Below are 27,005 nucleotides of genomic sequence, written 5' to 3'. Positions count from 1 at the left end.
TAAGTCAGAGGACAAGGGGAAGGAGGCTACCCAGTGGTTTTAGATAATGAGGGATGGAAATGAGACCTGAGTGCAAGGAATGTAGTATAGAGACAGGACAAATAAATAGAAGCCTTGTAGTAATGACTTGGGACTGGCAGTGACCTCTAGAGCTGGTACCACTCCCTCTCTGCTCCCAGTCCCTTTCCCAGCTGGAGCAAAATGCCATTAACCTCTAGCTCATTATGCACTGCAATAACACACAGTGCAGAGGCAGAAATCATCTTGTGCTCTTGTGCTCCCTTTCCATGGCATCCCCAGGAGCACCCAGGAGAGCATGAACCCAGAGGATGAAGTGGATGAGTTTCTGGGCCGGGCCATCGACGCCAGAAGCATCGATCGGTTACGCTCGGAGCACGTGCGCAAATTCCTCTTAACATTCAGGGAGCCTGACCTGGAGAAAAAGGTAACGCTGTCCAGAAACCATTGCAGTGGGTCAGCCAGGCTTGTTAGGAGTTTTTATCCTCCTGCAGAAGGTCAGGCTGTTATATCTAGGGTTTAAGCTATAGTTTGGGTGCTGGAGGTGGGGTTGTGATTTTAAAAAATCCATGCTTCTTCACGGAAACTTTAATATAACTTGTCGTAAAAGAATCACAGTCAGCTGAAGGGAGCACTGGCCAGGAAAGTCATTTCTATCAGACACACATGAATGTGCAGTGATAAGCAGTAAAGGGAATCCAGAATAAACCAGGTTTTTTTTCTCTGACTTTGAGACTCCAAACTGAGATTGCAGTCACCCCTTATCTCCTTCAAATCACTGGAGAAACCCATTTCAGCCTACCTAAGCTCCTCTGGAGGGACTCCTCTGCCTTTGTCCCCATAGAGCCCCAAGTACTATTAGGGCTCATTGGGATGCAGTCTGTACTCTGGATATTTTTAGGAGCCCATTTTAAGCAAGAAATAGTTCTCTATCCCACAAATGTGAGAAAGGGGAGTAACACACCTCAAGCTCATGAGCAGTTGATTTCATCCTGATCTGGTTTTAGATATTGCTGTCAGGCAAAGACTATATAGTAGAGACTATCCCTGACTATATAGTAGAGACTATCCATTATCATCAGCTCTAGATGGCTGCAAAGTTAAATTTCCAAGTCTAATTTCTAAGTCTAGAGGTACCTGGATGACATTATTAAAGGTACCATGAGAAATGATGGGTTTAATTGCACAAAGGAAGTGATCCTTTTTTTCTTTCATTTTTTATTCAAGCACATATCCTTAGGATGCTTGAGTGGTCTGTGGGTTAAACTCGTTATTCCATGGAAAACACTTCATAATAAGTCTGCACTAATTATTTTATAATTTTATTTAGAAATGGTCTTTCCTTGACAAGAATGACTACCTATTACAAAAGCAGAGCTTTTGAGGATTTACAGCTGTTCAATGAATCAGTGTGGGACTGGAAAAAAGCTCGAGCATGTAATTTCCCCCCACTCCTCCTCTTCAATTTTATACCTGAAAACTGCTAGGGAAATCAGCAGTTCACCTGTTCAGAGCACCTTTTATTTTGTGGTTCAAACACTGATATGGTCTGTGCTGAGAACTGAGCTCCAAGCTAAAGAAAGCATCTCTGGGAATGGGGTGCAGCTCCCACGTGGCTGATACGATGACAAGAAGCTGGAAGGAGTGACTGTGTGACAAGCACAGCAGCCTTGCACTGCCATTAGAATAAGTCATCTGCACAAATGCAAGGTTTTCTCATCAGCAGCATTTGTCCCTCTTGGAGGAAACTTCCCATGCGAGAAGTTTAGGTCTGATGACAGTGACCTAGAATCTTGGTCCCAGATAATGCATTTCTGTTCCTCTCGTGCAAGGGGCAGCTGGTGAATCCTCTCTTCACCCAGCTCTGTGGGTTTCTGCCCTGGCCTTTGGGCCTGTTCTTGCCCTTACAGATTGCCTGGGAGAGAAGGGGAGCTGGGAATGTTGTTTTATACCAGCACTGCTTTCCAAGGACCTAGACAAAAGCCAAGTAAGAAGTTTTTTATGGCAGCCAGTCATATTTCCCACTAACATAATAACTGTGGTTTTTTTGCAGTACTCCAAGCAGGTGGATGACAGGTTTGGAGCCTATGTGGCTTGTGCCTCCCTAGTCTTCCTCTTCATCTGCTTTGTTCAAATCATAATCGTGCCACAGTGAGTACCCGTTCATCCCTTTGTTCCCATCTGCTCCCCTCCTCTATTCCAGCCTACTTTTCTTTGTTTTTTCCTTGAAAATTCAGAACTCCAAGGGGAAGACAAAAATCCTTAAATAATTCATGCTCAAGTGATGCATGGTGCTTATTGTTTTACCCATTTCTAGTGCAGATTAAAACCTCTTCACTGGCATGTGAGGATTTCTGTTTCCCCAAAGTGATTTCTCTTATAATTTACCTTGGTCTTAGGAAATTCAGTTCAGCACATTTATAAGCCTGTGGAAAACAAATATCACTGAGTAGGAAGGACTGGCTACCAAGGCATAGCACACACTCACAGCACAAGTCTGGGCTGCCCTCTTGTCTAAACACATTGGGACAGGGAGGTGGAAACCCATCACAGCCTCATTGCTCAGAGCACTGAGTCTCAGGATCTGCTTTGCAAAGGAGGATAATCTCTCATACATTTATTCTTCTGGACTCAGAGCAGCTGGGCAAGAGAAGAGATAGAGAGGAGATTGAGCTGCACATGCCTGAGCTTGTGGCTCACTCCAGGTTTCAGGGTTGCTGTCATTTCTTTTCCCTGGCAAGAATGGCAAAAGCTCCTCAGGGCTATGGGGCACAGTGCTCTTGGCCCACTGCACTGGTCTGCAGCTTTGCCTGCAAGGCACAGCTCAACTCACTAAATCTCTTCCAGCAGTGAGTGAGCTCTGCAGAAATGGGACTTCTCAAAGAGTTCTTTAAAAGTCACTTAAAATTACAGCATGTGGGTATTTCCTATAATCTGGTTTAGTAGCAATAATACACCATTCACTGAGCAATGCTGTGTTGGAAATAAATTTAGAGTAATTTTTAAACTGAAGAACAAGATCGCAGAAGCTATGAAAAGGCTCCAAATTTATCTTCCTTACAAGACAAAAAATTGTCCCTAAAGAGAGCTCCAGCACTATTTTGTGCCATCACAACTGTTTTCTATGTCTGTTCCCACCACTCTTTTTAGGCTGGAGACTGGTTTGCAGTGTTCGGATCAGATATTCAGAAGGTCACAGAAATAACACATAGTCTGATGTTTATCATTCACTCTCCCAGGCACAAGTGCTCACAGAAGGATTGAATCAGCGAAACAACATCAGGACAAATGCACAATGTAAACAGACAGGTCTGCTTTGGGAAACTGCAAGTGAAGCTGAAAGAGGCTCAAAATTGGAACTAGATAATTCTTAGCAATTAATGCAATGTTAATTACATCCAAAAATGTTCTCTGAGAGTAACTAATTTAACAGTGGCTTACACTTTGGACTTCTAAATATTGCTGTGATAACTTCACACCTGCAGAGGCCCTCTACCAGCCCTGTGTTGCTCATCAAGCTCCCTAAGCAGCCCCTATGCTGTTTCCATAAAACCCAGTTTAACATTTAAATGACAACTTGACAATTTCTCATGTGTGGCAGCCATATGGCTGCCTCCTTTGTATTATGCAGGAGCCATCCCTTATGGCAGTGTGGTGTAAATGTTGTGCTGTTCAGTCTTCTCCCATGCTGCCCATAAGGAGGGTGGTTGTTTATTTGGTTTTTTTTTTTTTTGCAAGTTCTGAAGTGTCCTTAGTCAGCCTGGCCTGTCTGTTTGGTTCAAGAGTAAATAAAATCTTATATTTTAACTGTAGGTCAGATACACTTCCCTTCACCTTTTGCTTTGCTTCTCCTTATATTTCAGCTGCATAGCTTTGGTCTTTTATTGAACACCAAGTGAAACCACAGGTGCATATGTGTCACCATCAGAGCTTCATGAAAGACACACCGTGGAATCAGAATTTGAAATAGAGACAGAATGTCAGTGTCAATTTATTAGGATAAAGAAGAATTGCTTTAAGGAATTTAAAAAAATGCTCAAACAGAGAATTAGCAAGTACAATTATCCTAGTAGTCACGAGAGAACACAGAGAACAGCTGGCTTTGGTGTTGTTGCCCTCAATGTCACATTGCAAGAGTACTTCCTTTAGATTATGAACAAGGCTGACTCCTGGGAGGAGGCCTATCCTGTCACACTGAGACCAATCACTGGGATATTGGTGTTGAATCTCTTTGTGAGGAAAACAGATGAAAATTCACAGAACAAAGTTGGCCCTGGAATCCTCTTTGTACTTCAAAGTTGGGAGGAGCAGGAACCTCTCAGGCTGGCCAAGATAAGGCTGTTATCCCTGACTATCCTTATGCTGTGCTTGCTCACATCCCAGCACCAGACAGAGCACAGAGAGTGGTGCTGCACAGACATTCCCTGTGCAAGACAGGAAGCCATTCCCACTGAGATTATTCCCACCCAGCTGCACCTCAGCACTCAGCCTGCCTTCCTTCCCAGGGGTGCCCTGCCCACAGCCAGCTGGGGGCTGACCTGCCACAACAAGTTCTTCTGTCACCTCCTCTAGTGCACGAAATGTGTTTCAGTCCCACCTCTGTCACCCCAGCAGGAAGGTGATTGCTGTAAAAGATGCAGCATTCTCTGTTCTGCAGCCTGTCTGAATAATTGTAAATAGGCCAGAGGGTCTGTTGGTATTCCAGGCACCTCGTGTCTCCCACAGCTATCCTAATTGGAAAGCCTGTGCAGTGTGTCATAGCTTGTACAAATGTGTTCTGGAGAGCAGAGCTGCAGCTATTCTACACAATGTGCATTTAAAAAACAAAACAAAACCAACCAAACCTCTCTTTGATTTCAGCTCTACATTTATGCTGGGTTTTTTCCTGACCTGTTTCCTGATCCTGACCACGGTGGTGTTTGTGTCAGTCATTTACTCCTGTGTAAAGGTGAGTACTGTGGTTTCTTTGTAGTCCTCTGCATAAGATAACCAGATCAGCAATCTGCTTCTTCAGCTAACAGAGTGTGTTTTGTTAGCCATCCTTTCCACACTATGTGATAAGGGTTACAGAAAAAGCCTTTGATAAGGCAGAATGAACTGCAAACAGATGCTAGGGCTGGCATCTCTGTAGCTCAGCAAGAAGTAATCACTCTGTGGATCTGCATGTCTATTAAGTCCCCTGCAGACACTCTCATATTGATATCAGAAGAGCACATTTTCCAATGTGGGACCAAGCCCTGACCATTCATTTCCTCCCTGTAAACTTCCTGCAGCGTTGCCTGTGTGCTGGCCCCTGCTGCATATGCCTGTTTGGGTAGGCAGATAATCAGAAGCAGAATATCATCAAGGAAAAATGTCCTGGAGGGAAGTAAAAGCCATAAACATATAGAATTTTATCAGCCTTTCTCACATGAGTGTACAGAGCTTCCAACATTCGCTGGGCTCTTTCTTGTAGCTGCCTTTGATCAGAAAATAAATACATTGTGTGAAGTCCAAAAACATATTAATTCTTGTTGTCAGCCTGTGGTAAACTGGCACTGAGCACTGTGGGAAGGGTGCTGTGCTCATCCATTTCACTCAAAGGTGTTCCTATTAAAAACATGGATGTGTTTCAGGTTTAGGGATCCTTCTAGCCTAGAAGTGTCTGAACATGGAACACACTCAGATTCGGGTTCCTTAGCCCAAGCTTAGCTTTGTTCCTCAGTGCCTGAAATAAAATAGCTCAGTAGCATTATGTTTCCAGCAGAAGAAACAGTGGGGTAATGGATAATGTCAGGCAGATGATTTGTCTCACTTTAATTATCTTCTCTGTGCCATTTTCAACAGTTGAATGTGGGTGCTCTTGACAGACTTGCACCTTACATGTCTTTTTGATTTTTTTTTAAGTTAAATTTGGAAATTAAGCCTTGCTTTCTCATATAATGAGAGCTGCAGAGTGTTCCCAGTGACAGAATCTTCAACTTCTATTTGAAGTTAACGACTCACTCACAGGGTTTCCTTTGGCCTTATGACAATATTAAAGGGAGCCTAGTTTCTAAGTGCAGCATCCCATTGGTTGGGCTTGTTTACCAGCAATGAGAAGCAGAGTCAGAAATAACACTGCTGATAGGAAGGCTTGGGTGCCCTGTATGGTACCCAACAGATGCCTGGTTGTACTTGCTGTGTCCATTGCACTTGAGGATGCTACTGAAAGTCATCCATTTGTAAACAGGTGTCAGCAGTTCATGTGATTAGCAGTTAATTAACCACCAATGTGACAAGATTCAGTTCACAGTTCACAGCCACAGTGAACTTGGGAATTTCGTGCTGCAGGTCTCTGGCAGCACCATCCCAGCACTCTGCCAGCCAAGCAGGGCCACCCCAGGTTCCTGGTTCTGCTGGGACAGGAGCTGGGGGAGCCCTGGAGCCCTGGAGCACCCCAGCTGCCTGATCCAAGGCTCAGAGCTGTTTGTCACCCAGTGGCATTTACAGGCCACTGCCACATCCTGACAGCAGCACTCAGTTCTTCTGTCATCATTCAAATCCTCTGGTTATGGTTTGGGCTTTTTGGTTAAAATTATTGCTGGTCTTAATTACTGATGAATTTAAAAGGCACACAGGACTTTTCAGTCCCTGGGATGTTAGGCAGATTTCATTCTTGCTTTCTTTGTCTTGATCTTCCAAATTCCTCTAGAAGAGGTCTGTAGGTCTGTTCAGTGGTGCCTCCAACTGTTTCTAGGCTGGCTTTGCCTCAGTGCATAGGCTCTGGATGCACAAGACATCAGAGGGAATTCAGAATAACATCAGAATTTAATGGGATTTTCTGAAGCCCCTGACATTTCCAGCAGTGAGTTTTCATCCCCACAACATACTCACGTATGACATCCAGTGTGGCTTCTCTGCAGAGATTGCAAATATTGAAAATATTGAGCCTTCTAGCTCAGGTTCCTTTCTGATTACCTCTTCTTAGTGCTCCAAATTAGCCTCTGCTGACAACACCTGATTATGAGATGGCTTGTTTAGGGAACAGGTACTTCTAGCTTGTCAGCTCCATGTCTGATGGCAGCAGCTCCTAATAGCTGCAGCCCACTTCTGTCATCCAGAACAACATCTTTGTGTTTCAAGTCTTTGATTTTTAAGCAGTGAGTTTACCCAGCCCTTGGATAAGGGGTGTTATTTTATTTCTGTACTCCTCATTGCTCCAGGAAACACACACCTGCAGAAGGAAGGCAGTTTTGCAGATCCTTCAGATGAAACCCCTAAAGACAGAGATGTCAGCATTGTTTGTTTTGTTTCACACTCAGATGTGGGAGAGGAGAGCATGTGTTTTAAATACCAGTGGTTCATTCCACATGAAGTTGGAAAGCAGGTGTTCACCCCAGGACACCAGCATAAGCACAACTTTTGCCTGTTTGCTGTGCTGTTGCATGATAAGTGTCTCTTTTTTCTTCCTCTTTCCAGCTTTCATGTGAGATTTCCCCTCCCTGTTTGGCCTCCCCAGCTCTGCCTTTGACAGTGGCCAGCAGGCTTGTTCTGAACAGCTTGATCATGTTTTATTTTCTTTTGCTGTCATTATTATCTTCCACTATAAAATTCTCCACGGACTAGAAGTTGATCCTGGAACTGCCAGCACAGCCAGCTTGGCTTTCCAAGTTTCTTCAGCTGTAATAAACAAGAGAGTTCCAGTTCTTTGCTTTGATGCTCCATGAAGTCTTGGCCACTGTGAGGTGGTGTCCCTTCCCAGTAGAGTCTAAGGTCATGGGAACCAGGGTCCCTTCTCAAATACTCTGCTGACAGACATCTGTTTTGCTACTAACTTATCAAGTTTGTGGTTTTTTCTTAAAATCCTTTAACTTCTGGTATCTACACTGCTGTGTGGAATTCAACTTCTTGCATGGTTCTGGGAGAACACAGGAGAGAAATTTCAAGTTATCCTTTATGAGAAAATAAGCTTTTCTGTAGCTCTACATAGGTGTAGCTTGCCAATCACATTCTTTGCCTCCAAAAGCTGGTCTAGATGTTCCTAAAGCATTTGGGTTTTTTGTCTCAATCAGGAAAATAAAACCCTCTGAAAACTGTACTTTTTTAATAGACTAATAAATCACTGTGAAATAAGTTACAGAAATGGACTTGCAACATCAAGTTGCCTGGAGATGTTGTCTTTTACTGCAGAAGCATCTTAATGTACTTCAAAATGACTCAAAGGCTTTTATTACAAATTGAAAAATCAGACCTTAAAGACCTCATCTTACAACATAACAGCAATTATCTAAGCAGTTTTCCATACCCACACTAGATGTTAAGAAGACAAAAAGAAGAAATATTTCTCTTCTGTCCTACATCAGCTGTTGTTCCAAGGAGTTTACTTTCTTTAGAGTAATTTCATCATGCAAATGACTGGAGGTTATGGATTATTTTCAGTGTCACACACTTCTTGTTGGATCACTTTTTAAACTTATACTTTCACCTGCACAGCAGTTTCCTTTCTTTACCTGCACTTACACATTTCAATTCAGAGTGAGCTGGAATCAACTGGACAATCCAATTTTCTTTTTTCCCATTGTGGTTATATTTCTTTACATGGGGATTTAAGAGTGCTAATGAGTGACCTCACCTTGTGTGGCTGCCCAAACATGGATCTCAGCTGCCCAGATGGATCACATCCTTGCTCTCAGCCCCTTCTCAGGAGTGCAGATGGGTCTGGGAGCTGCCATTACATCAGATCCCTGTTTGTCACTCAGGCAGGATTTGAGTGTCCCTTTGGACAGTACAAGCCAATGGCCCACCAGCAGTGCTGCTTGGATTTTCACTGTACTGTCCTGATACTCTGCTTCTTTTATGAGCACAGAAGAGGTCTTATTTTTGTTTTTTCGAAAATGGGAGGGAAAGTCATCTTCTTTCCTTTTTTTCTACTTTTGTGCTATACCCCTGACTTGTGGATGTTTTTATGGGAGAAGCACTGCATGAATGGAGCTGAATTGTCAGACCTGAGATAGGCTCCCCATGTCTGTCATAGAAATCCTTCAAGCTGCAGGTGTTCCTGGTGTCCAGCTGCCTCCGTGAAACGGGGAGAGCGTGATTTATGTGACAGGGCCCCCACGAGTGTTCATGAGGCTGAGGTTCCTCAGAGGCATGGCATGACTGTGCTGTTGCACTCTCAACTGTAGCCCTGACCTCCAATGGGCTTTGGCATTTCTTTCTTCTTCAGGACTTTTCCCAGCTGTACTTGTTTACTGACATAAAATTTTTCCTAGTTTGCAAAGTAATGAGAACCAAGATTAATACAAAGAAAACATGTTTTCATTAGAATTCAAGTGTCTTCCACTGATTGCTTTGCTTGATATCTCAGGCTTGGTTCAAAGTCAGGCTTTTTTGGGATTGTTGGCAGCAGGGGCTTGAGCCAAGATCCACAACAAAAAACTCCAAAGTTTTATTTAGGTGCCTGATTTCCCAGAGATTGCAGATGGAAGTTAGATCCCTGAATACCTTTGTGGAGCTTGGCCTTGAGGCCTAAACAAAGAGATGGCAGGAAAACCTGTCCTGCTCTAATCTAGTGAGAAAACTGTCTAAATGCAGTACACATCCTCCTCCTTTCAAATCCTGAAGGGGCTAGAGCAGAGGAAAGCCCCATTGGATTTTCCATAACCCAGTTCTAGTAGGGATCTGCTAGATGACATCTGTGTGGAAGCAGCTGGACATGGTAGGGCAAAGGGATATTTGGTTCATGGCTTATCAACAAAGCTAAGGATTTCTATGTCACCAGGGTTTATTTGTGAGAAAAAGGTGTTTTCCTTTGTTTTATAGTGGCTGCCACCGAGCCTGAAGGATTGCATAAGCTTCCAGTGCGTTTCAATCAATCCTCATTCAGTGCAAATAAGTTACAACCCCCCTTTCCCCTTTTCTCCAGTCCCCCACAGAGCCTTGTTCTCTCCTTTCACCTGGAGCATGTGGTGGTAGCAGGTGAAATCAACTCTTTCAAAACTCTTGCCACAGCCTCTCCCTGCCTCTGTGAAGAGTCTCCAGCTAATCAGCTGCAGCACTCGGTAATTACACTGCAGGGCTACTGTGTGGGAAGCACAGTGCTGACAAAATGTTGCATACCCAAAGATGTAAGAGTGAAGGATAAAAGGGAAAAGCAAGACTTTTAATAGAAACATTAGTCATAGTTAAATTGCAGTGCCATGGCGCTGTGCTGCTGTTTCTTTGTGTCTCTAAAAATACCCTCTAGTGGAGTGAGTAAGGGAGGGGAGAGCTGGGCTCTGGAAAAGGCTCTGGTGGTGCTGGGCAGGGCCCCTCTGCCCTGGTGGGGTGGTGTGGAGGGGCAGGGCACTGTGGGAGGACAATCTCCCTCGGGAGCACAAGGGTTTCCTGGCATTCCTGCTCCAGCCCTGAGCTCCCACTGGCACAGCTGTGGCTGTGCTCACAGGGGTCCGAGGATAAGGGAAGAGATGAGGATTTGACTCCATGTTTCAGAAGGTTTGATTTATTATTTTATTATATATATTATATTAAAACTATACTAAAAGAATAGAAGAAAGGATTTCATCAGAAGGCCAGCTAAGAATAGAATAAGAAGGAATGATAACAAAGGCTGGTGGCTCGGACAGAGAGTCTGAGCCAGCTCACTGTGATTGGCCATTAATTAGAAACAACTACATGACACTAATTACAGATCTACCTGTTGCATTCCACAGCAGCAGATAATCATTATTTACATTTTGTTCCTGAGGCCTTTCAGCTTCTCAGGAGGAAAAATCTTAAAGAAAAGATTTTTCATAGAAGATGTCTGTGACATACAGCGGTGCCACGTGAAGGGACAGGGGTGCCTTGGCTGTGTCCTGGACACTTGCAGCCAGAGCAGTGCAGGGAGGCCTCAGGCCATGCCAGGGGTGGCCAGGCTGGGAAGGGCAGGGTCAGCTCTGCTTTCCATCTGCAGTGGATGCTGCAGTCAGTAGCCATCAGCAGGAGTCCCTGGGCCAGCTGGGCTCCCTGACTGCCCTCAGCCAGGGGGATTTTTGTCACTGTGAGTGTGGAGCAGAGTGCCACAGCCCAGCCTGCACCAGCTGATCTCTGCAGAGGGCCTGACACATCACAGGGCTGGCCTGGGCTGGTTTCAGTCAGTGTCTGAAATGGCACCAGAGAGCCCCACGACACGCCTTGGTGATCAAAGGGACATGACATGCACTCTCATTTCTGCGTTTGTAAATTTTTGCTCCAGTAATTTCCAGGCTCAAGCTCCTGGCTATTTCAGTTACAGATGGCTTGTGGTTTGCTTCTCACGACAGGATGAGCACAGCCCTGCAAGCCATGCTATCTGGGCTCAGGAGCCATCACTCCCATTAGGAAGGCTAAGTAGATTTGGAGAGCCAGCTGGGCCTGCTGCCACGAGGCAGACACGTCTCTGCCTGCCCTTGTCCCAGAGCTGCCATCCCCCATCACATCCTCCATCCACACAGACCCACGCTGAAGGATGCAGGCAGCTCAAATGCAGGTTGTAATCTGTAAAACAAGCGAGGATTTGATGTGTCTATTTGATTTTTTTTCTCTCTTGCAGCTTTTCCCAGTTCCTCTCCAGACTCTTTCTAAGAAGATTGTACAGTCTAGGACCAACAGTACCTTAGTTGGTGTCTTTGCCATTATCCTGGTTTTTCTGTCTGCCTTTGTCAACATGGTATGTCCATTATTTCCTTTTGATCCATCCAGTTCTGCATTGTTCTCTTATTGATGCTCTGCAGCATTGTGACACTTAAAACCACTGAATTTAACATGACCCTGCCTAGGACTGACAACATCTGAGGTTGGTGCCCTTTGCTTTTTGGGCACAGAAAAGAAATGGGAGGCCAACAGCTCCATCCCCAAAGCCCATTATATGCCTGGCACTGATTTGTGCCCAGGTCCTTTTGTGATTTTTTAAATGCTTCTGCTCCAAGTACAGGAGCCCACCTGATGCAGATCCGTGCAGGAAGGGCTGGCACGAGGCTGAAGTGTTAAATAACACACACTGTAATAACTCCCACCATACTGAGTGGGACATAAGTGTTCCTTGGGCTTGGTGCCAGCCCTGCACGGGGCTGCCTCCTGCTCCAAGGGCAGGGATCAGCTCATGGGCACGGTGGTGACTCTACTTTGAGGTGCACTTTTGGGACTGAGGTGGCTGTTCTCTGGGGCATGGATTTTGTTAATTCATATTTTGGGGAAGAAAAATCATAGCTACTGCACATGCAGTAAAACCTAAGCTGATGATTTCATCTTGCGTATTTTGCTACAGCCATTTCCAAGGGGCTTTTAAACTGATATAAACTATTTTGTTTTCTTCTCTTTGTCTGTGGTGTGGAGCTTAATGCCAACTTTGTTTTGCAGTTCATGTGCAGCACTGTGGATCTTGCCAGCTGCATGGCTGCTGAATACAACATCACTCCAGACCGGGTGGACATTTGCCTTATCAGCAATCTGACTTCCAACTACAGCCTGGGCACCTGGCAGGGGTTCTGTGACAGCCCTTTGCCCAGCTGCAACTTTCCAGAGGTATTGCTTGGAAAAAATGGGTTTCAGAGGTCTGTCTGGAAAAAGGCTATCAAACCTTTTTGGTAAATCTCGGTGATTCTGAGGAAAACAAGGTTGTTCTTGACTGACATTACAGAACTGACACAGGCAGACTTAAGTGTCTGAAGTTATTATCATGAATCCACATTCATGTTTAAGTTCCTTCAGGGCTGAATAATTAGTAGGCTTTTAAAATAGTTGGGTCCTGTCTGTAGCAGGGAAAATGTCCCTCTCCAAGAGGTCCTTAATGGCATGCAGAACTGAAAGTCATTTCAAAGGAGTTTGTGGGTGCTCAGTTTTAAAAATCAGTTCTCTGAACATCAGTGTCTAGTCATAGATTTGATGCTTCCCTCCATTGTTTTATATCCTGATGAAAAACTTGGCTTATATATTCTTTCCCAAGGTATGGTAGGTCTGGCCTCAGACAGATCAGACAATGGTCTGCTTCAATTTCCAGTGCAATTCCTGTGTCTTCAGGACATCTCATTTAGAAAAAGTTAAAATGCTTCTAATGGGAAAAAAACCCAATACAACCCACAACCCAAACCAGCCCAAATATGTTTTTCACATTGATAGAATACTTTACAAAGAAAAAAAAAAATTCTCTTTTTGCATAGCTATTCAAGACCTTTCTCAGAGCTTTAGGTCATGGTTGTTACATGTGTTTTTTACTGGAAATTTGAAAGGAAAAACAGCTCTGTCTAGGATGGAGGTAGAACTTATGTCAAGGTCATCTGGGTTTATGGGGACCTGACAGATTTATGGTGGATCTGTTACCATCCAGATGTCCAAGGTGCTACTGAAAGTCCTGGTGTCCCACTGAACATATTTCCTTTTAACTTAACAGGAATATGGTCCCTGTGTGATTCAGTGAGGTTTCTGAGACCACCATTACTGCAACTTTCAACCTTGCAGAGGCTTTAGTGTGCAGAGGCTTTCTGCAGAAAGACCCAGGAGCAGAATCTGGCACAGTGCAGATCTAGGAACAGTCTGTGCCCACCATGAATTTGTACAGAGTGCTGGCCCAGGACAGAGAGGAACTTTAAGCAATGAGGAATTACCATTTTGCACACTGAGGTTGCTCTGGCAGCCTTTAGCCAGGTCCTTCTGTTCAGTGGGCTAAGAAGTGAGGAGTCCCTCAGCTGCACTCTGCACATCTTGGATCTGCTACAGGGGTTGCCTGTTGCTCCCAGTGTCCACACAGGAGACAGTGGAATCCTACCCTCAGTCAAGAGTGAGGAGCCAAGAACGAGCTGTACAAGTTATTTTCTCTAATTTAATATATCAGACTATTAATAAATGAGCTCAGAACATAAGCATATTTCTGCTTCAACTAGGGCTTGCTTTTAACTGAAAGGATGGATTGCCTCAGGCACATGATATGGGGTTTTTGCCAGAAATAGGCCTGTCCAGACAGAGTGGAAGCTTGAATCTTCACAGATTTGATAGCAGGAAGGTGGTGAGCTGGATAACATGCCTCTCTTCATTTTGCATCCCTGCTGTCTTTCCCAGGAGCCATAAATGGCACCCACAGTCACACTGGGAAGCACTGGCATGCTGAACACTCAGCTCCCAGCCTGGCAGGAGCTGCTGCTGCACCACCCAGCTGTGCCAGAGGTGCTGCACATCTGCACCTCTGCAGCTGCTGGCTGGACAAATTATCATGGGGTGGGCATGGGGACATTTGTCCAGCCTGTACCTTGCTGATGGAGCCAGTGTGTGACACTGGAGGGGACAGTGCTTCCCCATTGTCCTCAGGTGGGCATCTGCCCAGGGGGGTGAATTGCCAATACCTTTGGTCCTATGGGTGGTACAGATATTTAAGCCTAGAATGTGACTTTAAAGCATGACTTAATCCAGCAGAACTGGTAGTAGCTGTGTCCAGGGAAAAGCTGCATCACAGCCTTGGGTGTCCAGCTTGGGTGAGGCCTGTGCCCCTTGAGAGTGAAGCATGTAATGCCTGGAGAAGAAAGCCACAGTTTTCCTGTTCATCCATTCAGTTTAAGCTTCTGTAATGTGGGAGAATTCCACAGGCAGCCCCAGGTTTATATGTTTGGTCAACTCAACTACATAACTACCAATCCCTTTCTATCCCTGTGTTTAGTTTCCTTTATTTTCAGTTTTGATTTATCCAGCTGACATTCATCTCTCTTTTGGTTTTTTTCCCCATTTTTGTCTTTATACAGTACTTTACCTACAGTGTCTTATTGAGTCTCCTGGCCTGCTCTGTGTTCCTTCAGATCAGCTGTATTGGAAAATTGATCCTTATGTTAATAATTGAATTTATATATGTTCTCATTGTGGAAGTGCCAGGGGTCAACCTTTTTGACAATGCAGATCTTCTGGTTACAGCCAACACCTAGTAAGTGCCTTTCACTTCTGAAATCTTTGCCTGATTTTTTTCACACAGTGATTCCAGTGTGGCATTAGGTGGATGGGAGTGCCAAGGCTGTGGTGCAAGCCAGGGACGTGCATGCTGTGCTCTGCCTCTGAAGAGTAGGAGAATACAGTTCCCTTTAAGACCTTTTTAATGTGGGACTTGACTAATGAACTATCTATTAATAACAGAATATAACTGGAATCAGAGTGGATCTGTATTTCCTTTTTTCCAGAAATGGGGAGTGGAGTTAGTCATTCTTTATGCTGGTATTACACTCTCAATATAGAAATGTCATTTCTCAAATAAGAAAAAAAAAATCCTCCAACAAACTTGAGCTCGCTCAGGGATGTGATGTGAGCCACCACAATACATCAAACCCAGCTTGGGGTGGTGGTGCTTGATGTTTGGCCAGTGATCTGCTTCCAGTTGCTTCCAGGACAAATGTCCTTGTTTGAAAAGCCAGGATCACAGCTGGGCTCAGCACAATTCCCAGCAGGAGGGGCTGGGCTCAGTGGGAATGGGCAGGTGCCCTTTTGCTTACAAAAGCTGCTTGTCATCAGGTCACACATTAATCCTGGTGGCAGCTCCTTCCACTGCTGTGGTGGTTCCCCATCTCCTGGGGCTCCCCACACCAGGGAGGGAAGTTTGGCACATCCACAAGCCTGTCCTCCTCCACAAGTTTTGTTTCTCGTTGGAAATTGCTCTGTTGTGTTAACTCCTTGTTTTGATGATTTCCCCTTGTAGGCAACAATTGTACTTACAGGTGAGTGAATCAAATAATGCCAGTTTAGGTGAACTATTTCTCAAGGCTGATAGCTGTGGTTGTTCCTGCCTTGGAAGGAGGCTGAGAAGATTCCCTGGCCCTTCCCAGTGTGTTGTGAAATACCTTCTCTAGCTGCTCAGATTTCAGGATGGCCATTAACCATCAGCCCTTCAAGCCCAATGCATCTGGTTACTCCTCTCCTTCACATGACTGTTCCATGATTTCAGCACTCCCATGTGCCCAGCAATAATTAATGGATATTCAGCTTTTGCTGCCATTGCCAGTTAATGGAAGTGTAGCTTTTGCTGCCATTGGCAGTAATCACTTAAAATATTTTGTTAACTCAATGGAGTGAAATTAGGTAGGAAACCCCATGGAGCTTTCTGTGGGGAGGTACAGGGAGAATGAGGTTTTCTTCCCTTTTTTTCAGATATTAGGTGTTCCATCAGCAGAAGCTATTTAGCATTTTCTAACACAATTAGTGAAATAAAAGCATTTTATATCTCAAATATAATTTCATTCTTGTAATTCAAGCACTAAGCAAAATTACAGCACTTGGAAGTGTAATTTACATCACTTCACAATCAGAATGTCAGTAATAAAGTCAGTAATAAAGTGGAGAAGGTTAGCATGTTTTCCCAGAAATAGCTTTCTGTGGTGCTGTATTATCTCTCACTAAAAGGGATTTGTTCAGCCCCAGCTGCAGCTCAGCCCCACACAGCCACTCACTCACTGCCCTGTGCTGGGATGGGGAGAGAGTTGGAGGGGGAAAAGTGAGAAAACTCATGGGTTGAGATAAAGTCAGTTTAAAGGGACAGAAAAGAGAGAAAAAAAAAAAAAGAAAAAAAAATTAATTTAATTAGAATAGACAAAACAAGTGATGCACAATCCAGTTGCTCACCATTTGCCAACCAATGCCCAGCCAGTTCCTGAGGAGCAGCCCCAGGCCAGGTTTCCCCCCAGTTCCCACACTGAGCATGATGCCGTGTGGTATGGAACATTCCTTCTGGCCAGTTGGGGTCAGCTGTCCTGGATGTGTCCCCTCCCAGCATCCTGTGTCCCTCCTGCCTGCTCCCTGGGGTTGTTGAGGAGCTGAAAAGTCCTTGACTTAGTATAAACACTACTTAACAACACCTAATACATCAGCATGTTATCAACATCATTCTCATACTTAATCCAAGACACAGCACTGCCCAGCTAGGAAGAAATTTAACTCTATTCCAGTGGAATCCAGGACAATTTGTTTTGTCTAAAGAGCTCCATGGATGGCTATTTATTGCCCCAGTGTCTGGAAGGCTACTTGTGTGAAATGGGAGCTCAGCATGTAGCACAGAGTTCAGAGATGGACCTCATTGTCCAGCTGATACTAAAAAAACAGAAAAGCCACCATGACCTCATACTACTTTAATTGGGTGCCCATTGTAGCTACATAATTAGTGTCTGCTCTGCAGCCACTGTGGTACTCTGACTAATTGGAAGTGATGCAGATGTCACTTCACACTTGTGTGTACAAACCAGCCCAGCATGCAGGCAGCTGAAGGGCTGATTACAGCACGTTGGGAATTGCCAGGCTTGGCTGCAGCCACACCAGTGTGTGACACAGGGAGTGTCACTGCATGCACAGGGCTATCGTGTTGCCTTTTCCTCTGCAGAAGACAAAACTAATGCATTGCTTTAAAGATGTGATGGGCCAATGTGGTCTTCTAAACTGAGTTCCTGCACAGGGAAGCCCAGAGAGCTTTGCCCTGTGATTTGTTCATCAAAGCCATCATTTTTGTTCCAGCTGTCTGTCATTGCAACTGTGGCTGGGAAAAGTGAGATGCTCTGGTCCTGTGGGAGCTGTCTCTAAAATGAACTGCCTTTCCTGCTAAAAATGTGCACTTCACTTGAGCAGGAGTGTAGTTAGCAAGCTTCTCTCTGTGTTCCCTTCCAGTAATTAAAGAACCATCTGCTACTGGAAATGTCTGTTCCATGGGGGAGCAACCTACCAATGTAAACCCCTACTGCCTGCACTGGGCATCTTCACTTATCCAGAGTTACTGTAAATGCTGGTTTGCTGCACTTCTGCAATGTGGGAGTCTCTGATGAAGGTTTTAGAGCAAGAGTAGCACCCACAGAGAGCTGCAGCCTCAGTACTAAGGGTCAGGTCATGCTCCCATCATGAGGGAGAGTGATGAGGAAGGGCAGTCAGTCATCCTTGGCCAGATGATTTAGGGATGCAGGGGAATCATACTCCATGTGGGAAGTGTCTCCAGCTAGATCCTTCCATGGGGGAGTCCCCAGGCTTTCCAAACCATGTCTGTGTCCAAGCACTCATGTTCAGTGCTGGAGCTGGCCAAGAGCCATGCAATAGATTGTGTGCAAGACAACAGTGGGTTGCAAAATCCATGTCAGAAGAAATTCCATGCTCAGAATTGCAGAAAATGTCTTGGAACAAACAAGGTTAGAGAGTCACTAAGCTTTTATTTTTTGATGTTATGCCCAGTTAGGTTTCCTTGCCTATTTTGATTATTTAGATGTCTGATTGTGTGCAAGGTTCCCTCCAACCCCATAAAACTGTGGCCTGAAGCTCTTTAGAGAGCTGTCACATTCTCAGGCTAATATCACATTGGTAGCCTGCAAAGTTCTGATTGCATCAATGACACTACAGTAATTTAAACACTGATCTCTTTCCTTGCATTTCAATAGTGTTTTAAAAGATGCTTGTGCATGGTTCTCAGCCACCTAATACTCCACCCACACTCAAGAACAAAGCCAGCAGCATTAAGCAATCAATCAATCAGGAGCTCAGACAGCTGCTACCTACCAGAAAGCTCCCTTGTTCTGTGCTCTCAGTGTCAAAAAGCACACCTTCCATCTCCCCCAGCAGCTCTGATACACGTGGGTACTCTGCAGAATTGTCAGTAGTAATAGGAATGTGCTAAAGGGTTTTCTTCAGTGCCCTTGTGTGTGGTACCCAGAGCTGGGCACAAGCTGGCAGTGAGGAACGTGCAGAAGAAGGGAGCAGGATTACAGTTAAAGGAATTAAACACATCTCCATGCCACAATAAAAGGAGAAGAGCTATCCCTCACAAGATAAAAAAGCCCAAAGCTTTCTTCCTTAGGCCAAATTTTGTAGTCTGACCTAATGAAGCAGTGATCGATGCACAGGCATTTGCCAAGCATCCCACACTGACATTAAAATCCCAAATTATTCTCTCACTCTTAATGCTTCTTTGATATTTTACCCACATTAACCATGTCACACTATCACTCTGGAGTTCTGAGTGTAGCTCAGAAGTCTGTTTTCTCCTCCCCCTCCCATCTTTTGGTAGTTTTCTGCTTCCAAAGAGCTGCAGCCCCACACAGCGTTAGAGGTGCCACACTGCAGAGGTGCTGTGCAATGATGTGCACAAGGGCAGGAGCTGCAGGGAGCCAAACCTCCTCTGACCTTGTGTTTGTGCTTTTTTTTTTCAGCGTGTCTGCAAATGATACATCCTCATGGTGAGTCACTCTGGCATGAAATATTCTATAGGTTTTTGTTGGTAGATATTTTCTGTTCACAAGGTGCAGTAGCAGCACATTGACTCACCAGCAGTGTCTGGTGTTTGTGCATTGCTGTGAGCTGGTACAACACAGTGCAGATGCCCTGAGTGGACTGAGGGTTGCCCTTTTGTATGGATAGCTACTCTCAGAGCATCCTCTTTCCTGTGGGACTTATGTCAGCTCAGGGATTATTTGTAATACAATTTAAAGGTTTTATCAAAATATTTTCATACTGTGTAACTCACTAATTCATATTTAACAGTTTTTATTTGCCTGCTTGTCAGAGGAGGTGTGAATGTGCCTTAGTGCTCTTTTCAGCTTACAGAGCACTTACACAACAAGGCCCATTAAGAAGTGACTAATTAGAGAAGCCAAGAGTTAGAGCAGTTCCTTACTCAGGAGCCTGGGGAAGCTAGTGCAGAAGGCAGGATGAACACAGTCTGAGGAGCTGTCAGCATTTCATGTTGTCACCCTTAGCATGTATAGCCACTCTCTGCAGAGTGCCCTTTACATCAATGACAACCCTTCCCAAGATGCTGGATTACTTTTCTAATTTCCAAGTCCTCCTTTAGAAACTGGCACCTGTGAGCCAGAGTCTCCAGCTTTTTGTAAAGGTTTGTCCCTTTACCAACACAGGCTTTGAGGGGAAAGGAAAAACAAAGCCTGAGAGGTTGGTTAGCCTCCAAGTGGGCAGTGTGGGGTGTGGCAGGGCCGTGTTCCCCCAGTAACAGGGAAGTTGTCTCTCTGCTTGGCTGCAGCCCCCCGGTGACAACACGAGTCGCGCTGAAGATTGTGACCCCTGTCATCATCACTGTCTTTGTCCTGGCACTGTACTTGCATGCCCAGCAAGTGGAATCCACTGCAAGGCTTGATTTCCTCTGGAAACTTCAGGTTGGTGGGTGTTGGCTGTGGGAGGATCACATGTGGTCTTTGGTGTTAATATAAAATGACTGAGCTCTTCACTGTCAAGTTGAGGAGTGTGATAAAATTTGAATTTTATCTGAATCTGGCTTATAACTGGGCATACTAATAATGCTCTGCTCTTCTTTGGTACTTTGCATACTCTGTGCATCTCATCCCAGTTATTCAACCCCTTTTTTCCTTGTAAATGCACCTTGGATGGTCCCCATGGTAAAGAGTTATAGATCTGAAGATTGAGATTAATGAATTTGGGCAACTGAGCTGTTACTGCTGCAGGAACATGTAATGTAACACAATTTGTAAATATAGGAAGCTCGTATTCACTGCTGAATTGTTTCCCAGAGTTCAGTGAGCTTTAGTTTGCTGCGCTCAAGGGTGTGAAAGATTCACATTTGCATTTTCATTCACTTTCCTGTTAAGCAGTGGGAACTGGCTCAATGTCCAGCCTTCATTAGCCCCCAGGCATCAGTACTGGCTATCCAACACACTGTGGATAATGCCACACTGTGCTCCTGTCACTGGTTCACTGTTAATGTTTTCACTGCTTGTGCCCATGAGTGATGTTGGGGCCTCGTATATGATTCCTAAGCGAGCCGGACAGGCCTGGGCTCTGGCCAGCACTCATGGCTGGGGGACCACAGGACTGCAGGTTTTATTTAGATTTTCTACCTTCTGGGTAGCAGGACATCATTCTAATTATAGGTCTTTGTGGTTTGAGTACAAGGTACTGAGGAAGCAACAATTAATTAAAGCTCCTTGGGAAGCAGATAAACATTGTAATCCTCATTTATAAGTGGTAAAACAATGGAAGGAGTGAGCTGAGTGGTTAACCAGTTCAGGGCTCAGAAACACAATGCTGGATTCTGGCATTATTCTCTGCCTGCTTTTCCATACACATGTGCACAAAGAGATGGAACATTTTCCACTGCAAACCACAAGTTTCTGCATCTCTCTGGCTTTGCTCTCCTTTGCAGTTTTCCCCATTCTATTTCTGCCCTCGCTGCAAGTTAATTTTCAGCTTGTTTCCCCTCCCCAGAGCAGCTCCCAAAGGCATAAGTGCATCCCTGTGTCTCCCCCTACCCTAGGCCACAGAGGAGAAGGAGGAGATGGAGGAGCTGCAGGCCTATAACCGGCGCCTGCTGCACAACATCCTGCCCAAGGACGTGGCCGCGCATTTCCTGGCGCAGGAGCGGCGCAACGACGAGCTCTACTACCAGTCCTGCGAGTGCGTGGCCGTCATGTTCGCCTCCATCAGCAACTTCTCCGAGTTCTACGTGGAGCTGGAAGCCAACAACGAAGGGGTGGAGTGTCTGAGGCTGCTCAATGAGATCATTGCTGATTTTGATGAAGTAAGTCGCAGAAAATCTGGGTGAGCAAAGTGAGCTGAATGCATGAGTTTAGTTGGGCTCTGCTGGGCTCCTGGAGGAGGGTGGTTTATTGAATCCGTGGTTCATTTCTCTTTACTCTGGGAGTCTTCAGTTTTATCTTTTTCGACACTGAAATCCCTTCTATTCCCTTGTCATGCCTTTGAGTATCTAATCCCTTTTCTTCCTCTGTCTTCCTGGCTCTGTCCACTACTTGCAGCAAGGCAGGGCACATGGCATGGACATTACCAGCACCTGTGTGTTTGTCAAGGTTTATTTGCTTCTTTTGCTCTTGTGACACAGATAATAAGTGAAGACCAGTTCAGGCAGCTGGAGAAGATCAAGACCATTGGCAGCACCTACATGGCTGCCTCAGGCCTCAACGACTCCACTTATGACAAGGAAGGGAAGACACACATCAAAGCTCTGGCAGATTTTGCCATGAGGTTAATGGACCAAATGAAATACATTAATGAGCATTCATTCAACAACTTCCAGATGAAGATAGGTAATGTCCTTGTGCTCACAGGATTCCATGTAGGTAGTGGTCATTCTGAGGTGGGGATTTTATGGGCAGTAAAAACCACAGATGTTACATTAGCTGTACAGTGATGTTGATTGGCTGGTGGCTGGTGACCACTTTGGCCTCTATGAAACATTACAGTAGTTTTTTAGCTTATAGCAGCATCAGTGAAGCTTCCTAGGGAATTAGAAGCAGTGTAGGTGCTGCCACAGCATGGCCTTCCATGGTGGTTGGCCTTGGGCTCATTTTGCCCTGTGCTTCCAGCTCTGGCAGTCTTGGACATTAAATTGTCTTTTAAGTCAGGGAATAAAAAGTGACAGAAAAGGAAGAAGAAATTTGAGGATGTCAAGTGTGGTGTTTGTTTTGGAAGTCTCTGGGCTGCTGCCTTGTGGGCCCTCAGCATTGCAGCAGGTATGTGCTGACTTCAAGTGAGCAGTTTGCTTGTTAGCCAGGTGGCAAAAAAACTTTATGCCATTATGTGGCACTGGATTGAGCAGATCCAGCCCGAGCTGCCAGTCAGCTGGGCATAAATGATGGATCATGGATCAAAGAAGCCAAATGCTATTTTAACATTTCTCTCCCCACAGTTTGGCCATAGCTTTAGATGTCAGGGTAAATAAAGCACAGCTAGAACCAGGGAGGCTCAGGATGGGTTTTTACTGTCTGAAAAATAACCTGCCTCAAGCAAATGGATCTGAGCATATTTCTCCTCTCCTTCCAGGCCTCAATATTGGTCCTGTCGTGGCTGGGGTGATAGGAGCCCGCAAACCCCAGTACGACATCTGGGGCAACACAGTAAATGTAGCCAGCAGAATGGACAGCACAGGAGTGCCTGACAGGATTCAGGTAAGGCAATCCCTGGAAAACTTACCCTGCCAGCCCTGTGTCACTTGCCCATTTTGAAACTTAATTAGAATTGAAATTTTGGTTTCATTTTATTCCTTTATTCCATACATTTACCTACACAGAACTGAAAGAAAAGCCACTTAGGGAATGTTGGTGGTACCAGCAAGTTTTTTCTTTTAATTGTGACCAACATTGCAACCTTTGTTTAAAAGCTTGCACTTTAGTTCTGGGTGGAAGTGCTGAGCTGAGCTTCCGGCCCAGTGTGCCTCACTGGCACTGAGCACAGTCCTGCCTGATCCCTGCTCACATGTGCTGCTCAGCTGTGTCAGGTGTTTGTTTCATTTTCCAAGGGCCTGATTCAGCCCTGTATTTCTGTCATTTGCTTTGCTGCTCTCTGTGCCATGTGAGGCGTGAGGCCAGCAAGGGTCCAGGCATCAGCAGGATGGGGATACACAACAGAGAGAGAGGATTGTTTAAGGGGTTAATGGGACCTGTCTGATAATCACAGTCTCCTCAGCCTCCAGATGTGACCTTTCCAGTGAGTGATTCAATTCCAGTGTCCTGCTTTTGCTGAGCCAATGTCCACAGTAACAGAATGCCATTCCTTGGGAAAACACTGAAGGGTTATAAAAATAGAGCAGCTGGTGTAAAGCCCAAGAGGGGCAGCCATGCTGTTTCCTTGCCTGTCAGTTAACTGGATCGATATTTGTGCATCACTCTTGAGATGGTCTGTAAAACCACCTGAAAAAGGGTGAGAAATCACATTGTAATAAATAAATACCTCAGGAAATGGTCTTTAAACTTGTGTTGTTCTGCAGCACAAGTGATTATTTTCGACTGACATCTGCAGAGACAATTTGGATGCTGGCTAGAGTATTCCATTTGATCAATTCTCTCCCATTACCCGCTACCTTCTCCTTCATAAAAACAACCCCTGACTCCTAAGCTGTACTGTGTAACTTCTAGGTAATTTTTGAGGATATTTTAGTAAGTTTGACCTGTTTTCCTACTGCCACTCCAGTGATACAATGAGTCCATTTGAGTAGACTGGTGTGTTTTAAAAAATGTGACTAATTTGTTACACTTTATCCAGCAACCTCCTTGAAAAAAATGCAATTTCCCCAGTTGTGAACTGTGTGTGACACCTGTACTTTCTCAGTTTCTAATGGTTGTGTTTGTTCAGCAACTTGTGCCAACCTTTTTCAGTTAGTGATTGACGTGCAAACGTTGATTGACTTAGAAACAAAACAGTTGATCCTACTTTATGTTGTCCATGGATTACTCCAAAAGCAGATGGAAAGACTGTGTGGAAGACAAGGCAAGCACCTGTTCACTCTTGTTTATTCTGCAGGTAACCACGGACATGTACCAGGTTTTAGCAGCCAACAACTACCAGCTGGAGTATCGAGGGGTTATAAAGGTCAAAGGCAAAGGAGAAATGACCACCTACTTTCTAAATGAAGGGCCTCCAATTAGTTAGCACCGACTGCAGCGCCACACAAAGATGGATTTTGCATTACCCAGGATTGTGAATAGGAGAAGAATCATTTCTTGGTAGCGAAGCTGAACATTTGGCGCAGTTGAAATTTCACCCCATGACTCGTATCAGCAAATTCTTTGGCCACCCATTGAAAAAGGCAAGAGAAAGAAACCACCTTGGAGTTGTTCCTGGCTGAGTGCTAAGCTGACCAAAGATGTGCACTACAGAGTTCACAGATAAGACATGAATTTGGCATTTTTAAAAAGGCTGCTACCACAGGATGGCATAAGAAGCTATTTAAGTATTTATTGACGCAACACAACATTTACTTGGTTGAAGGAATGTATGATTCACTACAAAGCATTATTTTGGAATGGATTTGCACTCCCATAATGTTTCCATCCCATACTGCCAGCTATTTGAAGTGTACCACTGTGCTTTTATTAGCTGTTTTGAATGGGCTTTCAAAACTGACACCCACTGTTGCAGCACACAAAAAGGCCTTTTAGAAGGGCATTGGTAATGTTTTAGTGTGAAAAGACATTATAGCCTTGCCCCCTCTTTTTCCTTCTTCTCCATGGCTAAAAGACTGCTCTTCTGAGTGGGGCTGGCACACCTGATGAAGGGGAAGATCAGGATAAAGGAAGATGGCTCTACAACCATATTTATTAAAAAGTCGTCTGTGCTCTTCTTTGGTATCTATCAGTTTACATGGGAAAGACTAGATGTAAACAAGAGACACTTTGTGGGGGGAACTCCCCTGAAATTTGTTGTGGGTTTTTTTGTATTTTTTATTTTGTAATATTGAAAACATGGAGATCTAACAGATATACCAAATTCTATATTTTGTAAATTATATATAAATTAGAAGGCAGGCTGTCCACACCAAGATGTGGGGGGAGGTGTATATAACCTGTAGACTTTTGTGTAATTTTTTTCTGTGTAATACTCTGAACACAGACTTGGCAGTTTTCAGATTATCACTATACAATCAACCAACAACAAACAGGTGAGTTTCCAGGCTGAATCAGAGGCATTTAAAAATGAAACTCCAGAAAAATCTACAACCCCAAAGAAGAGGAAAAACCCGCGGTAGTCACAGAATTGTTCCGTGCAGCATTCCAGCGGAGGGTGGCGGCTTCCCAATGGAAACAGGACCTTTGAGTTTTAGCTCCTGAGATGGTATCAAACGTGTCAAAAAGAGCTCTACCCAAATCTTCTAACTCTTAACAGGAGCTCTTATGAGAAAAGGAAAAAAACTCATTTGAACTTTTCTTTTTAAAAAATACTTTTTCATAGATGGTCTTAATAGAATCCTGCTGATCTGACAGTTGTCTGACATTGTAACTGCCATGTGACATTACAAGGAACTATGTGCTGCAGCATCGAGTTTACTTTCCTGTAGTAAGCACTTATTTAAACTGATTCACAGATTTTCAATTTTCAGGAATTAGGTGATCTTCAAAAAAGATTATGATGGCAAGTGTGTATATGAGGTGGTTAACCTTAAAATAGTGCCATTGAGACTGTGTTGGGCATCTTTATCACTAGTGGGGGGGTTTCTGAATAGTTCACTGTTATCATTTATGTACCTTTTCTAACTATGAAAGAAAATCCCTTGATATTTTATTAAAAAAAGAAATTATTTAAAAAGCTATATTTTTTATATTCTATGAGGGGAAGGTTTTGATATTGAATTTGGCTAAAACTAAAAATTACTCCAATCTTTTGACATTTAATAAACTTCTTTTCCACTCTTCTCAGGGCAGAATTATTGTAGTACTCACAGCATAATGATTGCACTATGGTGGTGGCGATTTCTTTTTCCTACTCAACAATGAGAACAAGTGAAAATCCATGGACCTGTCTTAATTAATTTGCTCTATTGCTAAGCATGACCTGAGCATTAAGCCATTTAAACATGAGCTTAAATGGCATCTCCCCTTTCCTTCTCCCTTCCACTAGGAAACATCTCTGAAAAGTATAGTATATTGACTTCTGTAAAACTGCCAAGTCTGCCCTTGTACTATACTTTTGCTCCTTTTCATCTTTCCTGGTTTGCAAAATAAACTTAAGTTGCATCACGGTGTTATGCCTTTGTCCCCTCCTCCACCTCCCATCCCCTTTGTCCCTCACTGAGTTTCATTTCCTTCATGCCATACACTTGATTTTAGGTTTGCTTTCTGCTTTCCAAAAGTCTGCAGTCTTCTTAACTTTTGATTCACCTTATGAAGTTGTGTTGTCAATGAAATTTCAAGTCCCCAGTATCTCTAGCTGTGATTGTTGACAGTGTGTCATGATCATTTCAAGGGGTATTCACACACTCTTTACTCTGGATCTTGCAAAAATGGATACAGTTATGATTTCCCATGGAAATTGAAATCTATTTAAGTAATTTAACTATATTAAACACTGTTTCACTGGTGATGTGTCTCTGTTTTATTTTAGCTGCAGCTGGCTGGTGGGATGCCACTTGTGTAGGAGATGCTGGATCTGCAAATAGAAACATCCAGGTCTTGTCTGGCACTGATGGATGCCCTGGTCCTTTGCACTGCCCCAGGATGGAGCCCCAAGGGCTCAGACCCAGCAAACATCCCCTGGGTCCTTCTAGGGCTCCCAGCTGCCCCTGGAATCAGTCACAAGCAGCTGACAACATACACCAG

The 27,005-nt window shown here is 44.3% G+C and overlaps 1 protein-coding gene across 1 annotated transcript in view; it reads left to right on the top strand.

Annotated features, from left to right (window-relative positions):
* The window catches only part of ADCY5 (adenylate cyclase 5), a 201,494-nt gene extending 174,822 nt beyond the window's left edge, over window positions 1-26,672 (top strand). The window contains exons 10-21 of the mRNA XM_058809156.1: window positions 301-445; window positions 2,072-2,169; window positions 4,879-4,966; window positions 11,552-11,668; window positions 12,358-12,522; window positions 14,727-14,902; window positions 19,140-19,166; window positions 19,967-20,099; window positions 21,215-21,478; window positions 21,797-22,001; window positions 22,738-22,862; window positions 24,214-26,672. Coding sequence (XP_058665139.1) covers window positions 301-445; window positions 2,072-2,169; window positions 4,879-4,966; window positions 11,552-11,668; window positions 12,358-12,522; window positions 14,727-14,902; window positions 19,140-19,166; window positions 19,967-20,099; window positions 21,215-21,478; window positions 21,797-22,001; window positions 22,738-22,862; window positions 24,214-24,342 — 1,672 coding nt within the window. The 3' untranslated portion in view covers window positions 24,343-26,672. The remainder of the gene's footprint in view (window positions 1-300; window positions 446-2,071; window positions 2,170-4,878; window positions 4,967-11,551; window positions 11,669-12,357; window positions 12,523-14,726; window positions 14,903-19,139; window positions 19,167-19,966; window positions 20,100-21,214; window positions 21,479-21,796; window positions 22,002-22,737; window positions 22,863-24,213) is intronic.
* Window positions 26,673-27,005: the final 333 nt, after the last annotated feature.

This window comes from Ammospiza caudacuta, chromosome 8, assembly GCF_027887145.1.
Source record: "Ammospiza caudacuta isolate bAmmCau1 chromosome 8, bAmmCau1.pri, whole genome shotgun sequence".
NCBI classification, from domain to species: Eukaryota; Metazoa; Chordata; class Aves; order Passeriformes; family Passerellidae; genus Ammospiza; species Ammospiza caudacuta.
Note: the sequence above shows the minus strand (reverse complement) of the source record. Positions and strands in the feature narration are given on the sequence as shown.